Source organism: Poecilia mexicana, unplaced genomic scaffold (genome assembly GCF_051168715.1).
Source record: "Poecilia mexicana isolate PSO_F unplaced genomic scaffold, ASM5116871v1 scaffold_11, whole genome shotgun sequence".
NCBI classification, from domain to species: Eukaryota; Metazoa; Chordata; class Actinopteri; order Cyprinodontiformes; family Poeciliidae; genus Poecilia; species Poecilia mexicana.
In genome coordinates this window covers 15,556,538-15,580,387 of record NW_028263380.1, presented here as the reverse complement: position 1 = coordinate 15,580,387, position 23,850 = coordinate 15,556,538, and the positions used below count along the sequence as shown (strand labels likewise).

Below are 23,850 nucleotides of genomic sequence, written 5' to 3'. Positions count from 1 at the left end.
CATGAGCTTTGTGTAGATTTACGGTTTTACTCCCGTTTTAATATTGGAGCAATTGAATATTCATACAATGTGCTCTGAGTAATAATGTCCTTGCGGAAAATGAAAGAAGTGCTGTAAACATGAATAATAGAGTGTAACAGGGAGAAGTGCCTACATGAAAAGATACATAGAAAGCAAAGTCAGAAAGAGGATTGTGGTGAAGAAGGAAAGGAAGAAAATGTACCCTTACCTTCCTTGATGCTTCAGGTGGTTTGGGAAGTACTGACTCTGAAGCATAAACTGAGCCTCCTCAGTTTTTGCGTTGACAATTGATGGCAAAACAAATATTGCTGGGATGGATGGGTGAACTCAATTTTATGTTTAATGTGTCTTCAACTTATTGGTTAGGTTATTGCTCTGCCTCTGTGGTTCTAAATTGGTATTTAGTTCTTGTTGTTTGCCATTTGTTGTTTCTTTTGTTTTGGTGCCAGCTATTCCTCTTTCTACTCTGTAACTTAAAGTATCCTTGGGTCTTTTAATGATATTAAACAACTGATTAGATTAAAGATTATTGCCTACCTGTGTGTGAATGTGTGCGTGTCTCATTTTACAAGTACATTTTTTCGGTCTTCCTCAGGTTGTCGGGAAGTAACGTGCCCTCTCCGATCGTTAGCAACAAGAACTGGCTCCGACTGCATTTTGTCACCGATGGCAACCACCGTTACCGAGGTTTCAGTGCACATTACCAAGGTAAGATCAGACGAAATCATCTCAATGCCCCCGCACACAGGATGCTCATGGTGGTTAAGTGTGGGCTAACAGCCCTCTGCTTATGAATAGCTTTTATTTTTGGCTTTTAATTTACTTTTAGAAGGTTTTTATTTTGTTTCCTTGTCCCCCTGTTTTGTTTGGTTTCTGTTTGAAATTCAATCCTCCAAATAACTCCTCTTAATCACACTTCTTGAACCCAGTCATTTTGTCTCAACAGCGCCTTTCTGCCTGTTTTCATCTCTCTGCTTCCCTCTCTGTCCTTGTTTTTTACATAGTTAGCTCTTTTGTTTTCTCCTGGGTAAGTGCTCATAAGAACACAGTTTTACTTTTCTTTGATGCAGCCCCTAAACGGTGAAAGCGGTTGGAAATTTATTTGGCAACAGCCATGTCTCCCAACAGCGATAATGAGAGGTGAATTTGTGCTCAGCGGAACGACTGGGACAGATAGTGTTTTTATTTACACTTCACATGTTGTTTTTTTCCCCCCCTTAATTTTCCAGCTTTTCGTTTCAGCCTCAAATCACCTCTTAAATCTGTGCAGCATTATAGGTCACTCAGAAATTGCTGTTGTCTTAGCCTGAGGCATGCAGTGCACCTGCAGCACACACGGTGTGATTAAAATACAGAATCATGTATTATGAGGAAGTGACGGAAAGTAGGGTAAAGGAGGTGAAATGTGGTGTGGTAATGAAAGCTTAGTCCCTTGCATGAAATTTTCTTAAGTTATTTATAAACTGCAACCCTGTATTTCTTTCTAATAGGCTTACAAAACCCGACCCGCAGGTCAGCAGACACAACGTAAAGATTTATTCATTGACCTGAATCTCACTGCGTTCCACCGAGCCACACCTCATACTTTCACTCACTCCATTTTCATTTATTTTAGCTCTCATTGCCGGCTTTTCCATGGTCTATTGTCCTGCGATTTAAAAAAAGAAAAAGTCAGGAAAACATTTAAAAACACCAATTTCATTTACAATCAATGATGCAATGTGAGCGCCTGTCTTCCTAGCACCCCTTCACTTACCCACCAGGGTATTTTTAGATAGCTCTCTCTCTCTCTGAAACAGTAATTATAGTCTTTTGCTCATTTCTAAAGGGCGCTGCCAGCATCTTAATGTCTTTGGGCTTATATTAGTCTTCTCACAAGCATAAGTCACGTTCTCCCTCCTAATCTTCTCTGACATGAAAATTTGGTACGTGAGTAACCAGCTTTTGAAGTAGAAATGAGCAAGTGAGGAGACTGACACGAGCCAACTCAATCCTGAATGCTGCTCAAATCGCTTGTAATGCAGAGGCAATCACACCCTTTGAACTTTTTCATCATTTTTTAACGTGGCAAACAAAAACGAGTGTTCTTTTTGTATTTTTGTGGGAATGAGCATTCCAAAGTAGTAAATAAATGTAAAGTTATGTAACATTTCAATGTTTTTTTTTTGTTTTTGTTTTTGTGAAATGGGAGGCTATGCAGGACTATTGTAAAAGGAGGGTTGGGTTGTGAAACAATATCCAAAACTTGTAACATTTTGAAAACTTGGACAGTGTGCTTGCTTTAAGCAGTTCCTCGCATTTAGTTGGAGAATTTGCATAGAACGTTCAGATGAAAAAGTCATCTTGAGGAAACCTTATATACTTCTTTGCATTCATCACGTGTCTCTAGCAGATCTCTGGTCAATTAAACCAATTACAGTAACTGAAACTTCATTTAATTCAGTGGTTATTTTATATTAACTCTGCATAATTTTCCAGCCTGTGGTTATGATGGGCTTATTAAGTTGCAAATGACCCCAGATGATACCTCACTACATGTTGCCTGGCTTTCAAATTGACCACTGGGAGGACTTCTGTTAAAAAAAAAAAAAAAAAAAAAAAAAAAAATCTGTGCCCATCAAGATTTTAACTGAGTCTTGCAGAGGCACCAAAGAGAGAGAGAATTCACAAAAGAAAAAAAAAACTATAAAAAGAAGAAAATGCTGTGTTCAGTCTTAATGTGAAATAAAATCTAATTTTTATATTGGTTACATGACTGACCCCTAATTTTTTATAGTGGTGTAGTCCATGCCAGTTCTAGTTTTTATGTTAAGTGGTGTGCACTTTCCAGCAGTAGTTAATTTCTAATGTCTGACCTCAGACAAGGTGATGTTTTTTTTTTTTTTTTTGTCTTTTATACAGACTAGAACATGATTTTACCAATTTAAAGTCTCATTTCAGTAAAATCAGAACAGCTTGCTGAATGTTTGGCAGTGCCTATGAAAGGACAGCTTTGTATCTTTTAAGGCTGACTTGATGAAATATTTGTTTGTAATATTTGTTTTCACACTGTACTAGTCTGGTTGAAAGCAAGCTTTTTTTGCTGTAATTTAGATGGCTGTCTGTATTTTTTGTGTTCTTCAAATACATAGTTAAACTTTAAATACCTACTTTAAGCCTACCTTTATGTCTAAATATTTTATAAGTTTTTTAGTCATGCGCAAATGAATGTACTGAATCAGAAGAGTCAACTCCCATTGAGTAAAAGCTGGCTTTCCATTTTATTTCCCTTTTGTTGTTCAGCTCTCATTCTCAGTGGCTCTGCCCCGCTCATTGGAGAACTTTGTTTTGATTGGTAGCATGTTGCCTTTGTGGCCAATCACAAGTGAGGATATGGGATCGTACCATTTTGTGAAAACAGAGAGGGGGACAGACACAAAAGTTAGTTGATGAATCTGTCCATCTTCTCATTCAGTAGATATTCAACAAAAGATAACGCTTCGATTTAAATATTACACAAAAACTAGAAAATTCCTGAAGAAATTTAACCGGGACATGCCAAAGTGTGCCCGTTGGTTGGAGCCCAGCGTTCTGATGCTAAAAATAATCATCAATGCTAAGCTTAGCAAGTCAGTCACTGCTCTTCCCTATGCATTGCTAATGGCATGCCCCAATAAAAAAGCCTGCTTTTGTAGTACAAGAAAAACATAAAGTTAGGCAATTTTAAGGCTTCTGCTAAATGCAACAACATTTGGTAACATACGAAACATTCGTATTTGACATGCTAAGCTAAAATATGAGGGTACATATGATAATAAATTAAAAGCTGCTGGGAGTCAAAAGAGCCAGCTCCTCTCTGGGAGCCGTGCCACAAGAGCTCGCTCTCAGAAAAGAGCCGAATTTCCCATCACTATCCTGGTGCCATTTAAAAAGTATTGATTTTACACACAAATCCAAAAACAGAGCTTTGCTGCATGTTTTAAAATAAACCTAATTTATTGAGTCAGTTTAATCCCATTTCACTGGTCTTAATATAATAATGTGTACACCATGATAATATTGCAACATAATTTGATTGATGATTACACTTTTACGACTAAACATCTCCAATCAGTAAATGCACAACGAAATCTTGGGCATCTCATTCAATAAGTTTAGCAATATGTCCTTTAGTGCCTAACAGATTTGGACTGCAGTCCCTTTTGCTAATTTCTAAAGATTCAATCAGATCACGACAAATTAGTGTCACTAGAGTTTTAAGGACAGGTGAACACATCTGACATCTTATCTGCACTTTAGATCATTAGTAAACTGTTTTTACAAGATGTTCTGGTAAAAGACATCCAGACATTTTTCAATAGAAAGAATGAGACAAGTAGATGTCATAAGTAATCTCAAAGACCGATCTTTATATGAAAATAGTGAATTTTAATAACAATGTCAAATATATTGGGTTCTGAAGAGAGTACTGTTTTGAAAAGATGTGAGTTCAGTCTGGATTTGTCCAGGTTATGATGGGGAAGAAAGCTGAGCCTTCAATTGAAGGTAAAGAGAGCACATTATGAATGGCCTGTACTTGGACAGTGCTTTATTTAAACCAGAGGACCCTATAGCACTCTACTTTCAGTCATTCACTCATTCATGAACACATTCACACGCTGATGGTAGCAAGCTGGATTTGCACATGCAGTAGCTACTAAGTGCCACTAGTAGCAACTACATGCCACTGGTTGCATGGCAGCACCTATTGCCTCTGCAAGACACTTTACCAGCAGGACACAGTAACTGACACAGACAGAGCAGAAATTCAAACCAAGAAGCCATTGGTTACAGGATGGGACTCCTTTGACTGTCGCCACCTGGTTGAATTTAAAATTCCTTATAAACCTAAAATCTGCCATGTTCATGATTTGAATTTAGTCATGAGGGTGATTGAAAGGTAATATCGTCAACATGACAATAATTAGCTTTCGGTTTATTCTGAAGTTGCTGTGTCTCCCGTATCTTCCATCTTGTTGGTGTATGTGACGACACTTTTTTGAAGGAGTTTAATAGTGAAAAGATGAAACACATTTGTGAAACCTCGTTATAAACATTCTGTCTTGTAAATGAAGACTGTTAAAGACTGATTACATGGCTTTGTCATTGGGTCATTGCTGCAACATTTGCATAGCGTTCTCATATATTAAGTGCCAAATATGAGAATATACTACATTTCTGCATTTCAAATTTTTTGCCATGTCCAAAAAATCCTTGATATCCTGGCTTAGCCTTTGATAATGCTGAGTTTGCTGAAGTACAAGATGCATAGAGAGATGGTGTTGGTATTGTATTTACTTAAAGATATATATCTACATTACATTGCAGACATAGATTCGGCCATCAAGTGTAAACAACTTGTGCTTATATTGAGTTACCTAAACTTCAAAGTTTGACCTTCTGTTTATCAATTGCCATTACAATTATTAATTTATTCACTTACATATGTGAATGTTATATTTTTCTTCTGTGACATCTTTAAACTAAACAAGCAAACAGATCAATATCACTTTCTGCTATCCACACAGAAGTTATAGATAAGGTGACAAAGAGAAAATAAAATATCTCCTCACAGCTTGTTCCAAATCCTCAGAGGTCACTGTGTAGGCAGGAGGAATCACATTCCAAATGGCATCTAAACAAAAAATAAGATGTGGATGTCTGTCACAGGACAAGTAACAATGCACACACACTTTTGTGGCGACAGTAGCTCAGGAGATAGGAATTTGTCTTGTTAACACCTGGTTCACACAGCAAGATTTGGAAATTATCGATTGATTTTCGAAACCTGAGCGATCTCACACACTACAAAAAAAAAAAAAAAAAAAAATCAGACATAACAGGTTTGGTCCGACATGTGTGTGGTGCACAGCCAAACAACAAAGACAACACAACACACACAAACAGATTTCACTCACAAACATTCAGATGGAAAATCTAGCAACACCTCTTGAAATCAAACGTTAGTTCAGCGTAAATAAACAAGGTTGCCAAAGAGACAGCAATGGCCTATTTTCGAAATAAAAAAAAAACAATATGAAAAGAAAAACCATTGGTTAAAGGAGTGGAGACAGCATGAGCATTATGAAATAGAGTTGTATTTTGTTCCCTCCAGAATTAGGATTGTGTATTTTGGATTTCCCTAGATGTTTCTGTCACTTTACTTTGTGACTGGCTGCATGCCACATTCAACAGGTTGCGTGGTCATTTGTCCTCCGGAAACACCCAAAGTGCTTGGATATTGGGTCAAGACATTCCAATATGTTAAGTATCCATATGTTGAAGATGGTGAGGTCCCTATGTCTGCCCAAGGAGATTAGATTACTCTTTGCACAACATACACAGCAGGAATATCTCTTAAGATTATCTTTAGAGCTATCACAATAACTAGAGTATTAAGACTGTCAGAATGCGCAGATCTGGGTAAAAATCTGCATAAAAATCTTGCTGTGTCAACCAGGCATAACTGGTGGGTAAAGCTCCTTTGGTCTCAGTCGTGTCCTTGAGCAGACACTTCACCTGCCTTGTTTGCTGGTGGTGGCAGTCAGAGGCAGCAGTGGCCGGTTGTATGGCATCCTCGCTTCTGTCAGTCTGCCCCAGGTGGCTACAATGTAGCTTAGCACCATCGACGTGTGAGTGTGAGCATGAATAACTGAATGCCGTGTGAAGTGCTTTGGAGTCGTCTGGGCTAGGCCAGATGAAGTGCTAAGTACAAGCCATTTACCCATTTACAGTTTTAACACCTTAGAGAAATTTGGACAGAAAACAGGAGTGCCCAAAACACATGCATAAATACTTGCTCAGAGGAGAGCATGTAAACTTCATAAAAAACGTTGCTCTTTCCTCGCTATCCTGCAAACCCAGCTTGTTTCTCATTCAATTCAAACAGGCCGTATAAAAGGGAAAAAAAACTAAACAAAACTATAACAACAATAATGAAGGTATTACTAATAAAGACACATAACCTCTTTTTAAAAAAGAGGGTACATTTTCATTCTTATTCCTCCATTTCATCATCTATTCCTATGAATTTTCTTCTGTAACTCTGGGCCCTCTTTTCATGCCGTCCTTCAGACGTATCATCTGATTGATTGACTGACAACCTGGCCACTCCCTTTGAGATTTGTCCCCTAATTCGTTTTAATGATCTTAAGTACTTTAAAAGGTTAATCAGCATGTTAATGAGTGGTGTCAGTGGGGAAAAAGTTAGTTGATCAATTAGAGGAGCTTTAACAGGCTTATGATTGATTAGCTGCTTCCTGTCAGCTGTCAGTCATCTTCATTACTTTGTTAGTTAATACGTGTTAGCGGAAATGCACAGTGGGTGGTTCAAAAGGTTACTGGATCAGAAATTGCTCTGTTGTTCTCTAACCCATTCAGATTTATACAGCAGTGCCTTAAAAAATTGTTCCGATTCCTTAAACTTTCTCACATTTTCTCACATTACAACTACAAACTTTGACGTATTTTACTGTTTTTTTTTTTTTTTAAAGCAGCAGAAAACTGTTTACAACTGAAGTGGAAAAAAATCTATACATGGCTTTCAAAATGATCTAATTTGTAAAGAGTTCGCCTGGGTGTAACTCTCTATCAAAACTATCATGACTCAATAGTTTTGTTAGAAAATATTAGGTAACAAACAAGATTATGGAGACCAAGGGACACGTGAGACAGATCAGGACGAACTTTGAGGAGAGGTTTTAGGTTGTGGAAAAAAAAATCCCAGGCTTTCAACATGTCACAGTTCATTCCATCAACTGAAAATGGAAATAATTTTGGCACAAATGCAAACCTAGAAAGGCGACTGTCTGACAGGGTAGGCCAGGACAGCATTAATAACAAAACCCAAAGACAAACAAACAATCTAACACCCTGAACGAGCAATCTGCACCATGAATGATGGTGCTGGCAACATTATTCTGTGAACTTGACTTCAAGACTGAAGTTCACTTCCAGCATGGAACTAAAATTAAACATACAGTCAGAGCCGTAGCTGAATAGTTTGGGATTGTTTGTCTATCACAAAAAAAATACAAATGAAGCACTTTACAGTGTGTGGTTTTAACTCAATAAAATGTGTAAAAATAAAAGGAAAAAGTTATGTAAATGAAGTATTTTGACTCTTTTAGATTCTCTTGCAGCAGAAAGCCACCGGTTAAAAGCTTAATCATGGACTGCTGCTTTGATTTTAGTTTTTATCCATAAACAGAATACTCCTTGTTGACCAACTTCACTTTATTAAAAAAAAAATATAGTATTTTCTTAGTACTACTTGGGGTCAGTTCCACCCAGTAAGCCATATGGCCTGATCCACCACATTCTTCCACTTTCCAAACTGAGATGCTGCGGCTCCTCAGCAGGGTGCAAAGGGTTAGTAAATATTCATGGAGAAGGCTACATTAAAACAACTCCAAATTTGTCTCGAAATGAACAAATCTGCCTTGGCAGGGCTGGTTAAGTATATAAGAGACTGCTACGAGACCTCAGAGGGACACATTTGGCTCCAGGTCCTGCCAGACTGTTTTCCTTCTGTGTTGTTGTGCATGCGTGTGCTTGCCTGTGTTTGAGGTTGGGCAATTTGGCTCATAATAAAATAAATAAGTAGAAATCCCCCCTGCTTCTGTTGCAGTCCGAATTATAAAGTTCTGAATTAATAATAATCTCACAATGATTTATGTCCAAGTTTGTGGAGGAAAGGGCAGTGGGGTTAGCGAGGCAAAAAACAAAGCTCTGCGACAAGAAAACAGCAGATTAAAGGAAACCAAGGAGGAGGTAAAACAGTAGGGAGAAATGATTAATAGGCCTTGAGAAGAGAGACAGACAGCCAGAGAGCAACGGGGGGTTTAAAAGGACAAGTTATTTGGCAAGATGGTTTGGCTAAATATTAATACTAAAGAATTTATAATGTCCTGCTGATATGAATGGTTTCTGTTGGCCGGCTTAGAAGGGAAAAGAGCTGCATTTCTGCGTGCGCTCACTTCCTCGTTTGAGCGGAGGCTGCGCTGCATTCACGGTTCTTGGACACAGGACAGGAGCCTCGCTCCCGAACTAGTCCGTTTGGTAAATAAAAGCCTGCAGCTCTTGTGCACAGCTAAAGCAAATCTACCAATTATTTTTAATTGTCATTTAAATGCTTAATTGATGCTTCAAAATATTTCCTGCTGCCAGGATTTTAAGACATGCCGTAGGCATTTTGTTGATGGACCTAAATTGAGGGAATTAACCATTTTAATTCAAATATCTCCCCATCCCAAGGGGACTGTGTGTTTTTCTCAAAGGGTAAAATCACTTTTATTTCAACCATTCACTTTTTATTCACAATTCATTTGGCAGTCATTCTTATGATTTTAGAAAAAAACAAATCAAAATTAAATCAAATATAAGATCAGCTGATGTAAACCTATGTTTAATCCTGCTCTTCTTTCTCATTAATTGTATATTTTATTTTATTTTTTGTAAGTAAAATATTTTAGCTAAGATGACATTAATTCTGTTACTGCACATCACTGTCTTGTCAAGAGCTAAACACAATCATAGCCAGTACGTTTCTATCACTGTTTAATGAAAGCTTTGTTATATTTAGTTATGCAAACATTTATTTGTAGCACAGGGAAAATATGCGTAGAAAAATTCAGCTCAGTTGACATTAGCACATCCATAGATTAGTATTACAGTGGGAGACTGTAATACTTTTACCAAAATATAATCAGAACTGTGACTGTATGTCTCACTGAGGGAATACCTGTAAATCATATAAAAACCTCTACACTTACAACATCATTACAGCATCTTTTAGGGATTCTGGCAAAACCACACAGTGGTTTACTAACATGGCATCTCCTTAGGATTCAACCTTCTACACATTTATTAATCATTTTAAAAATTCTTTACCTAAAAGCAGCCGGTTGAGATAGTTTGGGCATCTGGTGAAGATGCCCTCTGATTGACTTACTAGGGAGGTCTTTTGGAAATGTCTCACTGGGAGGAAGCCTCAGGGCAAACCCAGCAGTTGCTGAAGAGATCACGTTTCACAGCTGGCTCGGGAATGCCTTGGAGTCCCCCAGAGGGGCTGGAAGAAGTCGCTGGGGAGAGGACAGTCTTGGGATTTCTAAGTGGTAGACGATGTGTGGATAAATGAATGAGAGGACGGATGGATCGTAAATCTACCACATGGAGTGTGTTTTTGCAAGATAAAGCACTGAATCCCTGCAATTTTTCCTCGACGTGAACTAATCTAACCTGAAATAGAATTCATCATAAACCATCAAATAGTAACTGAGTTGGGATCTCCATATGTTGAGATCAAAGCACTGGGATAATTGCCTTCCTGAGTGAACGTTCAAACGGTAATTACAGCTTGACACCTAGAGGCATTCTCGCTGACACAGCTAATCAGATTGAACTGTTAAGAATTGAAGTGTAATTGTTTTTTTGTTGTTTTTTTTTAAACCATTGCATATTTTGTACTTGGATTATATGTGTGTTGATTAAGTTTATAGCAATGAAAGACGTATCTCAGGTTTTCAGCTACGTTAAGTGGTGTAAAAAACTGTAGAATACAAGGAACTGCTTGACCTTTTTTAATCTTCTTTCATTGTCACATATAGTAAATATGGCAGTATAAGTTCCAGTTGTATCCTATTGTTACAGTATTAGCTCACAGAAGACTGCAAGATTGACATGGTCTGCTAAACTAGTCATAGCAGAGAAAAAAAATCTTTACAAATTTAGTCTAAATATGTCTCAATGTATATTTTTATGTATATTTTGGATTGTTTGCAGAAAATTACTTTTGTTTTTCAAACTGAAATAAAAAGATTCCTAGTCTTCCATCTCCTATTTGCTCAGCAAAGCAACTTCTGGCAATCATATAAACTTCAATCATGTAGCCTCTTATTACAAAGGACTGGCCTTTGCTCCCCTTGACACTCATCTGTCTTCACAAGGTCAGTAAATACGCCAGAAATGGTCCTAAATAAGACAGCTAAACAAGTACACACACATACACTTAACTGAAACTTTGTGTCTCTTAACTACTTACAAAATTCTACATTTGCCTCTGCAAAAAAGCATTGTACATCTTTTCTTCTCTCCTGATGAAAACACTGTTAAACATAAGCGTCTCAACCAAAAATACTGCTCACTCCACAGATCTCCAACAAGGTGCATTTCCATGCACAATACTGACAACAATGGGACCCAACAAACAACCTGTAGTTGAGAGTAAAGTCTGTGCCGCTCTCACAGGTTTGTTCCTCGGGTAAAGCTAAGTTTGTTATTTCGAGGCGCATTACTTAGATGGGTATTACAAAGAATAAATGCAACAGGCCTTTTGTGTTTTAACAAAAATATCCAGAGATTAGGTTTGGCAACTGATTTTAAAAACAAAGGTAAAGTGGATTCTGCCTCCTACATCAACCATCAAACGCTGTACGTTACCAGGCGCTGTTCATGACAGATCCAATATCCATTTGACGGTGCAGTCAACAAACTATTCACACAGATGAATGGATGTTAAAAATGGCTTTTAGTGTTCACTTTTTAGTTGGAACACTGTGAAAATTGACTGTTTGCTTGAAAACACTCTTGGAAATAAAAAAAATTGAGATACGTGTAGCCTCATTAAAATCCAAGTTTTATAAAGCTGTTAAACAGGCTAAAAGATTAAAAAAGTTGATAATTGCTCAAAGTAAACAAAGTAAAGACACACACGTTTAACATCTTTAGTAATGACTATTTATGCTTAATCCAGGGACAAAATATACTAAAATGTAAAAGAGTATGCTCCAGGTGACCTGTGGAAAGATGGTTCATAGACAGTGGGAGACATGCATCACATTATTTGGCCGCAATATTACAAACAGCCTTTGCTAAAGATTAGGATTTCAAAATTAAGAACACTGCACCCATTTTGCAAGATTGGTATTATGTTACCATTATACTATTAGCGCATTGCAAAAAGTAGATTTAATAAAACAGCAATGAAAGAGCATTGCTTCTCTCCTCATGTTATACAGATGACTCATTTTGTTAAGTCGCATGTAACATGCAGAGGGTGAAGTGGTGAAGAAAGGAGTCATCTTATTGGAAGTATCTCAGCGTAAATTATGATGCTGTAGAAGTCAAAACCAAATTAGATGGTAAACTTCAGGCAATACTATTCCTTTCAGTTACAGAAATACAGCAATAAATAAAATCTCAAAATATGAAACAGGACTGGACCATCTCCAACAAAGAAAGGGACAAAGTAGCCCCTTTCTTTGACCTTTTGGTGGTCTTCTCGTTAAAATTCAACGTAGCAGTTCAAAATCAATAAGAGGTTTCATCATTTAAAAAAAGTTTAGATAGCATTTTTTTAACTGACATCAACATTTTGAAAATATTGCAGCATGCTCCTCATTGCTGTATTCCAGTGAGGTCTGTAATCTAATTCTAGCAAAAAAAAAAAAGTATTTTTAAAATGGAAAACAAGAACAATTAAGCAGAAATGATAGCAAATTAAGTGATTTTGTAAGATCCTTTTATCATTAAAATTAGAAACAAAACTCAGATGAATTGGAATGTTCTCATGGATCCCACTTTTTATTTTAAGCCCAGTATTATTACCATCTTTCTGGCTATTTTTTTTTTTGTCTGCATAGATGTGAGTGGATTGTATGTTCCCACTCACATATCAAAATTCAAACATCTGTATAAGTTTAACCTTGTTTGTCTTCTCGCTGAGCACTTCTCAGCGCATGCATACATTATAAGCTGATGAATCTGTTTGTTGATGTGTCAGTCCACTGTGCGTGTGTGTGTGGGTGGGTGTGTGTGTGTTTCGCCATTGTCTTTGCATGTGTCAGGTATGAAGAATCTGTTTTCTTCCCTTTGGCAGAACCTACCAATCACATCCCTCCGTCATCTTTCTTCATTACCTATTCATGAGTTTCTGTCTCTGCAGGGCCGTGATTGGCTCTTAATGAACAACTGACTGCAATATTAGTCAGCCAGCGCTATTGGAAGAAATAATTCAGTCGGTAAAAAAAAGAAACACCAGACAACCAAGGCTACGCAAACATTATTCAATTCAAGCAGTGGAACAGCATAACCCTTGAGGAGGTTGACATATTGGATATTGTCGATTGTGCATTTCATTTCTTTAAGGCCTTTGTTGTGTCTCAAATCCACTCATGATCAAGTGCATGCAACTTAAATTGCCCAGTGCAGCAGATAATTACAGCCATGAAAGAAAGAAAACATTCAGCCCATGCAGGATATACAATTTGGATTCTGGGTAAATAAATCCCCGAGCCCTTTTCCTTGTCAGCCCTAACTTATGAACCATTAGTCAAACTGAGTACTAAGATACTGCAGGCCTCTACAGGATCATATGAGCTCATAAATCCATAAACTGTGCCTTTTCTACCTTAAATTATTGTTGAGGCTTGCATTTGTACCACAACTGGCTTCCATTATTTAATCTGTCTTCTGTTTTTGCTCTATGAGACATGTTCTCACTGAAATGGTAACTTATTAGGGCAATATGGAATGAGCAATGTTGACTTCATCCATGTTGTCTGATGCAGCACAAAGAGTGGCGCGGAAGGGGCACTGATTGGTCCTTACAAGGTGCTAATCAAACATAGATAACTTCTACAGTGCTGACATCTTCTCTCCCTAGGAAGTTGCATTCCTTAACACCTTATACTTATTATTACGTCTAGTATAAATGAGTTCTCTAAAATTAAACTCGCTAAGCCACACTAAATGGGAACCAGATGGTTGAGTGTGCATAATTTTTTTTCTTATGTCAGAGGACACTTCGGGGCTCTTTGAGATCCCAAAGTATCACAACAGATCTGGCAGTATTTGAAGCCTTAGATTGAAAAGTAATTTGATCCATAGCAAGGAAAAAGCAGACAGCATACCATCCAGTAAAATAAGTAGAAGTGTGTTCCTTTACTTGTTTTAGGGACTTTCTGAATTCTGTCGAACTCTATTTGAGCACTTATTCTGTAACTAAATATAGCTGTGTTAAATATTCAGAATTTCAGCTCATAACCGTAGCTTACTTAAATGCATCTGCCCTTCCATCTGTTTGCATTAGTGTTTCTGCATGTAGGCTAGAATATTAACCAGGTCACATTTAACTTTGATGCATATTTACATATAGGACAGGCTTTACGATGCATATTAAAAGGGCTTGATGCAGAGAATAAATTTATGCCACCAACAACAAATTTAACTTTTTCTGCCTTCTGGCATACATATAGTAGATCTTCCAAGCTAATGAACAAAAATGTTTGTTTTTTTTTGTGTGTGTGTGTGTGTGTGTTTTTTATCTGACTATATTTTAATTTATGTTACTTGAAGTTCAGTCTTCACCACAAAACAGTTACACAATATTATACTTTTTTTTTTTTCATGACAGGAAAATATTTTCAACTAAACAAATTTTAGTTTGTTTAAAATCTTAAAAGTTATGTATTTTTGTGCCAGAGATTTGTATTATTTTTGCTTAATCGTGAAAAAATGGAAATGCGCATATACATAAACACTTATATAACAAATAATGTTTATGAGTTGGTCAGAAAATATTAATTTAAATGTGTGCTACATAAATTGCTCTTTTTAAATGCGGGAAACGAGATGCATTTCTAGAGACAGCAGTCAGTTTATCAGCTATCAAACATCTTTCTGCTTTAATAGTTGTGACTGTGGTGTCAGGGATGATAAAGTTCAATGGTTTGTGTAGGTGGGTGGATTGCTGTGAAGTTAGGGGTTTTTTTAGTCAGATTTTTCTGCAATGAGCAGCTGTGGTACATGACATGCTGGATCACACTCACTGAGAATTTAAAGGGGCATCGTGTGTTTTCCAGGCACAGCTCTGCCACTTTACACAATCAGGTAACTGTTACTTTCAGTAAGAATACTGTATATATCAAACATGACTTAAAAGAAATGTGACTTCATAATTTGACGCCTTGAAATTGGGCCTCTGCCTCTTAAAGAGACTTCTTCTGTTTCCAACACTCCGCCTTCAGCCGATCGTCGCAACAATGTTTCTCATTATGCTGTTAACAACCGTTCTTAGGAGCGCTGGACGGAGGAATAGTTTGTCTGATAAGCTCAGCAGACTCTCAGTTTCACCAGGTGTTTGCTAATTGCTTCTCCTCGGAGACTGCAGCTCCAAGGAGGAGCTTTGTGGAAATAAGCAGCACTTTTTGAGAGCAAGCATTCAGGAATCCATTGAATGGCTGCCGGGGGAGATTCAAGGATCCTTCAAACGTGCATGAGAGAATCAAAGCAACAATGCAAGTATGTTTTTGATGACAGGATGACATTGGAGGATGACATAAAGCTCAAAAAAGTGAAGTTTATAATAATCACCCTTTAAATTGTTAAATAGTTGGGAGATTTAAAATAATTTAAACCCGAAAAGCTGAAAAATATGTGTGCAAAGGTGATGACATATCGAAGTTAGTGGTTCATTATGGGAACAATAGCATCAGAGTGTTGAGATGTCAAAGTTGACACATGATTTCTGATAATCCCTTTCCAGCATGCAATCGTTCACTTATTTTAGTCTTTTTGTAAATACCCAATGCACTTTTTGTGGAAAAGACACAAAAAGTACATTTTGAGTCCTGCTTTGTACAATTAAGATGACATATGGGGATCCAATTTTACTTAAAAGTACCCTGTGTACCATGTCAAATCAAAAGGCAAAAAAGGCCACAAGAAGATAACCATCTGATGTATGAAACGTAAAACAACACTTTTCACGATCAGTCAAGTAGAGTTCCCTTCAATTGACAGAGTACTGATATTTCGCTCGTACATCACTTCAAATGTCACTTTTCAAGGCTCTGTTTGACTTTTGACTGGTAATATTTATGCTCAATGAAAACCAACTAAGTAAATGGAGCAGCACTGGTTACTGACGAGAATGAAAAGGGATGTAATGTCTGGCATACCAAGACAAGACAATAAATGAAATTGGACTCATGAGAATGAGACCAGATTAGATTTTTTTTTTTGGAAAACTAAGGCTCTTTATTTCACAGACTAAAGGGTTGTCAAAACATAAACTGTTTCAGTAAATACAAACTCTTGGTATTTACAGTGAAGACTTAAAATAATCAGAGTTTAGATAATGGTGACTATTTTAGCAGTATGGTAATATAAACTACAACTACTTCTCTATTGATCTTGCAAATACCCAGCACAGATAATGGATACTTGCCCTGATCTTTACACCAGTGTTTTTCAACCACTGTGCCGCGGCACACTAGTGTGCCGTTGGTGATCGTCAGGTGTGCCGTGGAAATTATCCAATTTCACCTCCCGTATTTTCCGGACTATAAGCTGCTACCTTTTTCCTTTGAACATGTGGCTTTTCTGTGGATTTTTCTTCAACCACCAGGGGGCTCTTTAGCAGAAAATGAATCATTGGAAGTCAAAATTGGAAATCAAAGAAGAACGCACTAATTTTCATTTGGAACAAGCACATGCTAGCAGCAGGCACGACTGAGAAATGTTTTCAAACTCATATTATGCAGCTTCTAAGTTGAGGAGTATCGATCTGGCAGTACAGGAGGGAAATAGAGCCGCTACACGTAAACTCGGCGTGAACAAAACCGGATTTGGAGATGAACTGCGTCCTTAATATATCTAGCAGTTATTAGGATGCAGCCTTCTGCTGCCCTCTGCTGGGTCCTTATGGAAAACCGAGAGCGGCAGACATACCAGCGCCCTGTAAGTTTCTGGGGGACGGGGGTCCAAAAAATTTGAAGGTACGGTTTGTAGTATGGTGCGCTCATAGTCCGGAAAATACGGTAATTGGTCTTAAAAGATTTTTTGAAAACGAATTAATTATCTGCAAATAACGCCATGTTTGAGTGTCTTTGCTGTAGTAGTGACTAGCGGCGTAATGCCACTAGATGGCAGTAGGTACAGAGCATTTTACATTAAAACAAGAGAATTAGTGATGCATGAATGTTACTACATTCATGCATCACACACCACAGTGCTGTGGCGCTGTTCAGGTGTATTTTTGAAGTGGACATGTTAAGTGCAATGTGAAATAAGAAATGTAAAATATGATAAAAAAATAAATTTTTGTGTTTATTTGATTCCTATTCAAGACACTTTGATAAGAATGTATGTAATATAGGCGGCTACAGAGTATCTTTGTTTACATTTTTGGTTGCCTCGTGATTTTTTCAATTAAAACAATGTACCTTGGCTCAAAAAAGGTTGAAAAACACTGCTTTACACTATGTTACATCACCTCTTTGGGCATCACAAGGGTCACCTGTGTGGCAAAATTAGTTCTATAAGGAAAAGGAAGTAGGATGCAAAACATCAAGTCATTTAAATTTAACCTAGTCCACAAGGTAATAAATCCTGATGGCATTCATTTATGCTACACCAATTTTCAGGTTTTAAGGACATTTATTACATCTTGTCACCTTCAAAAAAACATGACCTAAGTCATTATTTGGCAAAAAAAGAGTTGGTGATTTATTTTTGCCAAAATCACTTTTGGTAAAAAAAAAAAAAAAAAAAGACTTAGGCCATTATTGTAGGAAGTTGATGACTTCCTACAACTTGCACTTAATTGTGGTTTGAACACCTTACTAAATGTATAAATGTACAAACATTGAAATTTATGTATTTTTCCCCCTTATCCCTAAAATATATAGCAAATCATGCTAGATTAATTAACCTATTTCTCCAGTTAAGATAATGGTTTGGAATTTGCATAGCTGCCCTATGTTATATGTTAAAACACATGTAGTTGGATAATATTAGAGTTCTCAGAGTGCTGTGAAAACATTATTTCTGAATTTTTATATGTAAATGCACCAAAAACTAATTTTAATTTCAGACAAATATGCTTTAACGCGTATTTATACAAACTGTCACTATGTCGTGACAGTATAAGACAGAAAATCTGTGAAAAGATTCATGTCCTCTACTTCCTCCCTCTGCTACTGTTGCAGTCTGAAGAAATGCATGATCTGAACTGAAAACAACCAATCAGAGATCTGCCTCCTGATTCTAATGGGTTGTTTATAGTTAGCACTGGGGAAAGCGGCGGAGCTTAATATTTTCAGGGGTTTTTTGTCTCTTACCATACTGTCACGACACAGTGAGAAATTCAACAGATATGTAAAAAGACATTTTTTATAAAAGTTGCACACTGCAGCGTCAAATAAAGGAAAAGTTATAATTATTTTTATTTAGGAAAAGAATTGGAAATCAACCTTGCACTGTGTAAAAATAGAATTAGCCTCATTTAAATCGGTGCACTAACAGTGGTTGACACTGAAGCTGATTTAAGTCTGACTTGGCACATCCAAGCCTGATTAAAACCTGATGCAATACATCTTAAATAGGATCTGTCTGACAACACAAAACAGGCTTAAAGACTTCAAACAGAAATGCATCATGCCCTGATAAAAGTAAATTCAGAAACAGCTGAAAAAGTCAATGACATCTGTCAGCTTGGAAAGGGTAACAACGCTATTTCTAAGGCTCCAGGAAACCACAGTGAGAATCATAAATGGACAGAAAAAAAAGAAAAAGAGCTGAGGCGAAGCTTCCCAGGAGTGACTGGTCCCCAAACCTTTTCCAGGAGTGCACCGACAACTCATTAAGAACCCAGAACAACATCTGAAGCACTGCAGGCCTCTCTGGCCTCGGTTAAGGTCAGTCTTCATGACTCGACAATAAGAAAGAGACTGGGCAAAAAATGGCAGCCATTGAATAGTTCCATTCCAAGCTAAAAACCACAGCTGAGCAAAAAGAAACACAAGTGACTTGTCTCCCACTGTGACAAAAACACCTCAACAATTCCTAATAAAATATTCTGAGGACTAACAAAGTGCAGCCCTGTTGAACATCATGTTACATAGCTTACAGATCTGAAAAGGCTGATCTATTCCTGTCCTATGCATCTGCTTTCAAAAAAACGTGTGCGCTTTTCCAGCATTTATTCATAAACTAGTGTAAAAATAGGAATGCTTTGTACACCTTTGGTAGACAAAGTGTCATTCACTTTGATTCCCAAACATGAAACGCATTTTGCTAAACAAGGTGCCTCATTCAACCCTCGTACACAGGTAGCTGACTGCTCGCAAAATCATGTGGGTCACGGGGAGAGCTGCTTCCTCGATGCTGCAGAGAGAATGTGTGGAGAAAACCATGAACTGTCTTTCACATGCCATTAAATTTAAACTACATAAATATACAATGGGAAATGTTTGTAGTTTGAAAATTGAGACTTCTTAGACAAGGCTGTGTGCTGAATTTGGAACTTTCTATGCTACATTATGACATTATTGACTGAACAATTAAATACCAACTCGCATGTCAATGTGTTGGCACTAATATTAGCATTTTTATTCTATGTTGTTCTTCACATGTATAAAATGCAAACAGAATGATGTATGTGCATAAATGTTGCCACTGTTTGATATTGGAATAATCTTTTTTTTTTTTTGCTATTTGCGATTATTTGATGGAATCGTTGAAATCGGTGTCCGTCAGTCAGCCTTTCGAACAATCATCAGTAATTTGTGAAGGCGTTTGTAGATGAGACGTATCCTTTTTATATAACAGTCAGAAATTATTTGTTTCTTATTTATTTTATATATTGTTGACAGTAGGACAAAAAAAATACTTCAAAAGGAAATCTAATTAAGACTATCCTGGAGTGTTTTGTTTTTTTCCTCATTAGTGCTCTAATTCAGATATAGCTCTCACCCACTCACGCTGTCATCTATAGCCTGTCTTTGCAGCCACACTTGCTAAGCTATATTAATCTACAGGTTCAGTGCCGCATGTTAATGTGGCTCATAATGAAATGATGATACCAGAGCTCACGCTGACAGGGATTTACTCCCCATCAGTTTGCCTCCTCTTGTCTTTGATTTGCTCCATCCAGCCATCTATTTCCTAACGTTTCATTATCTGAATGCTTTGATTACAGAGCTGCATTGTGAGTTATTTTGATTAAAGCTGCAATTTCCCTTCTCAGCTTTTGTTAAGAATCTGATGGAGCTTCCAGCAGAACATCCCAAGTGTTTCATTTAAGAGTGACAGAGAGAGAGGGAGCGAGAGAGAGAAATATTAACATGATTAAAAATCCTGAATGACACTACTTATAAGATTCTGTTTTTCATCTGTGCTTCCATTTTTCTCTCCTTTCTCCTCTCTGTCCGTCTGTTTCCACCATTTGATTTTTTTGTTGTTGCCTTTTTACGTTTGTTTTTGCTTTGCTCTTTTCTCTCGCAGCATTGCAACAGAGAGAGGAACGAGCCATTTCATTTTAATCCTTTTATTAGGTCAGATATATTCTTTCTGTTTTTATCAACTCTGTTATCTGATTTTTCTTCTCTTTTTTCTGTATTCTGTTCTCCTCTGCAGTGAAGCGATCAGTAGATTTTAAGTCGAGGGGCGTAAAATTATTCCCCGGCAAAGACTCCAGCAACAAGTTTTCAATATGTGAGTTCAATTCTCAGTGTCCCTTTGCTTAATGAAATAACATGTAATGGCTTAAACTGTTGGTTTGTTTTTAGCTTTTCTTTTTTTTCTCCTTTTCTCTCTTCTAAAGGCCTATTGTCATATTCAACACGTTTGTGCTTTGACTCAAAAATATATATTTTAATGCCTTATATTTGACCATTTTCTCAGTTTAAAGAAATACTAAACATGTGGAAGTGATGCTGCACAAATGTGTTGAGAATAGCAATGCCTTTGCTGAAAGCTACTTTTGCATTCCTGTTGACTGTTGTGTTTTTTCCATGGTTTGACTTTTTGTGTGTATGTTAAGGTCACAGTGTCTTGCCTCTTCTTTGTTTGCTTTGATATATTTAATCACAGCCTTGCTCTGATAAGCTTAATCATGGTTTGTTCTGGCTTGCTTCAGGCTAGATGCAAATCATCTGCTGTAACACTGTTTATGGCCCAACCCGGACCCCTTTCTCTAAGCTTTTCCTATATACGTGCATGTCCTTCTTTATTTCTTTTTTTGTACTGATGCATCTTTAGGCTCAGGTTATTAGGGTCAGCAAAGCAATTACTGAGTTGTACAATCCAACGCTAGGCTGGGATTATCATTTGGAATATATAGCTTTTTTATGCGTCTTATGTTTTCTTTACCTTGAAAACTAGCTAAAGTGAATGTTACATAAAGTAAGATGCAGCACTTCTTTCATATTTAGCATACGCAAAAGCGTCGTCGCAAAACAATGAGTCATTTTAGAAACTAGGGTCCAACAAGCTTTAGATATCTCTCCCCTAACTAGCCCCTAACTACCCGACTTCATTTAATTTATCAATTTGTTTTAATAATAATAATTTTTGCTTTGAAGTAGATTCTAAATTAAGCAGCGATTGATCATTTAAGTATGCATAATAAACTTGATTGGCCACGTCTGACCCACGTATCAGAAACACACAAGAGAAAACCCAATACTTGTCATTGATTGCAAAAAATAATACTGTGAATGTGACCTTAGATGCATTTAGAACTACTGTGGATGCACCGGTAAATATATCCAGAGGATAACAAACAATAATACTACTACAGTATACAAGTAAATTAATAATAACTGCATAAATAAAATCAGGATTTATGTGGTTAGTCCTGATTATGTAGTTAATCCCTATTTTAGCTGTATTAGTTAAAATAGTCATTGTCAATCTCAGTGGGAATAGTGAGTTTGCTGCAAATGATTAACATTTGTTTGTAATATTTTTCTTAACTAAAAGTTTGACTGTTGATTTTTTTGTAAGTTTCTTGTTAAGACATTTTACATTTTTATACATCCTTACGAGGGGTTACATTATCTTTAAGATATGTAATGGCGATACTTAAGATATTCTAATAAGAAAAGGAAGCGTGAATATTGTCTTAAAGTGCTCATGTTCTTTCAGCCCTCTGACATGGGAAGGACCTCCTGTATGATCAATCTATGTAGAATTCAACATTTATATTACAATTCAACTAAGGTTTTCAGCTAACCCATAAATAAAGTCACTTATGTTACACTATTATTTTCTACCTCACCTGTTTTCCCATAAATACACGGATTCACACTGTTTTACAAAGCTGACCGTTTTAGCTCTTAGAGATATTCAGGATAACATTTCCCTGCTTTTATGTTCTACTTTGTTTCACAAATGGCACACCGGCGCCTCGTGATACTCATCACACGTAACATCTCTGTGCTGCGGCTGTAGTGAACTCGTAAATGCATCCTCGCATTTGCTGGAGAGATCATTGGAACTCATAGTTCCTCAACAGCCCAGTAAATTTGTTTTACTGGGCAAAAAAACAACTGGTAAATGGTGTTTTTGCTCAGAGAATCTCTTCATTGAAAATGTGTGCTGTTTAGAAATCTTACATGTCTCTGTTACCAGTAGTGTGTGTGTAGTTTCTTTTCCAGATTATACCACAACTATAACTGGAACACCTCAAATCAAACAGTCCCTGCAATGAGCTTTTATTTTGGAAAATCTGCATTAGTCTACTGTTATTTCTGGTTACCTTAGCCTTGTTACTACTCACACACCAACGGTGAAGTTTAACATTCACGTTGAGTGTTTAGAACCAGAAAAACAGAATGATTCTAAGTTTTTAAAGCTTCTTCCTGCTCACCAGTAAATCACACAATTCCATGCCAGATATTTATTGCAGTTAGCAAGTGAATGTTTGCCAAGTTATAACATTATGAGTCATAATGTCAGGTCTTCAAACAGAGGTGAGGATGTACTTGCATGTGTTTGCTTTGCATGCTTTGTAATTAATTACATTTTAACACTTTGCTTTGGTTGTTTGGTTTTGCGATTTGTATTCTGTGTGTCCATTCAATTCAATACTGGACACAATGCCTTGAAAAACTCTTATTACCTATTGTCTCATTTTGTTTCGCTTGATCCAAAACCCTCAGTGTTTTTTTTTTTTTACTGAGATGATTGTGATAAACCAACACAAAGAATGTAAAGCGTGCTATCTGAAAACATGACTTTTAACCTAGAGACATAGTGGCGCTATGTCTCTACCAGCCAGACTCATCTAAAGACTGACATTTTTGCCCATTCGTCTTTGAAAAACAAGTTTAAGCTCAGCCAATTTGTATGTATGTACAGTTTATGAACCTAAACTTTCAAGTGTTTCCACAAGTTCTCAAAAGGACTTTGAGTGAGCCTTTCTCACACCTAGATATGCCTGACACTTAATAATTTAATTTGTATGTCTGCATGAGGGACATTGTGGTGCTGGACGGTGAATCTTGACTACTGTCCCAGACACGCTTCCTCTAGCAGGATTGTCCTCTGCTGCCTTCCTATCACTGCCGAAGTACAGCAGAGTCGACCTATACAATATTCTACTTTTTAAGTTGTACCTGTACCTGTATGGGTGATGTGACAGTAGCTCTCCAGGGAGGTTTTGGATGTATAGTCATTGAAAAGTTTGAACTCACTCCTTTGTGTTGGTTTCATTACATAAAATGTCTTTAAATGCATCGATATTTGTACGTTATGTGACAAAATATGCAGAAGTTGCAGGGTTATGAGTTATTTTGCAAGCACTTTATAAGTTGATGAAAACGTACAGCACAGAAAAAAAAAAGAGAGACATTTTTGATTTATCAAATTTCCTGCCATGTTGCAGAATGACAGTTGAGCTCTATCTCTCCAAATGTGCGCGCTAATTCGTCTGGCTTGGATTGGTTTAGAAGATAATTTGCTCTGCTCTAAAAGGTTTAACTCTTCACTGAAGCACAGAGCCTCTCCATCAACAAATACGCATTT

The 23,850-nt window shown here is 37.1% G+C and overlaps 1 protein-coding gene across 1 annotated transcript in view; it reads left to right on the top strand.

Annotated features, from left to right (window-relative positions):
* LOC106924683 (CUB and sushi domain-containing protein 3) overlaps window positions 1-23,850 on the top strand; it is a 392,355-nt gene that overhangs the window by 219,330 nt on the left and 149,175 nt on the right. The window contains exons 6-7 of the mRNA XM_088010270.1: window positions 617-729; window positions 20,458-20,535. Coding sequence (XP_087866396.1) covers window positions 617-729; window positions 20,458-20,535 — 191 coding nt within the window. The remainder of the gene's footprint in view (window positions 1-616; window positions 730-20,457; window positions 20,536-23,850) is intronic.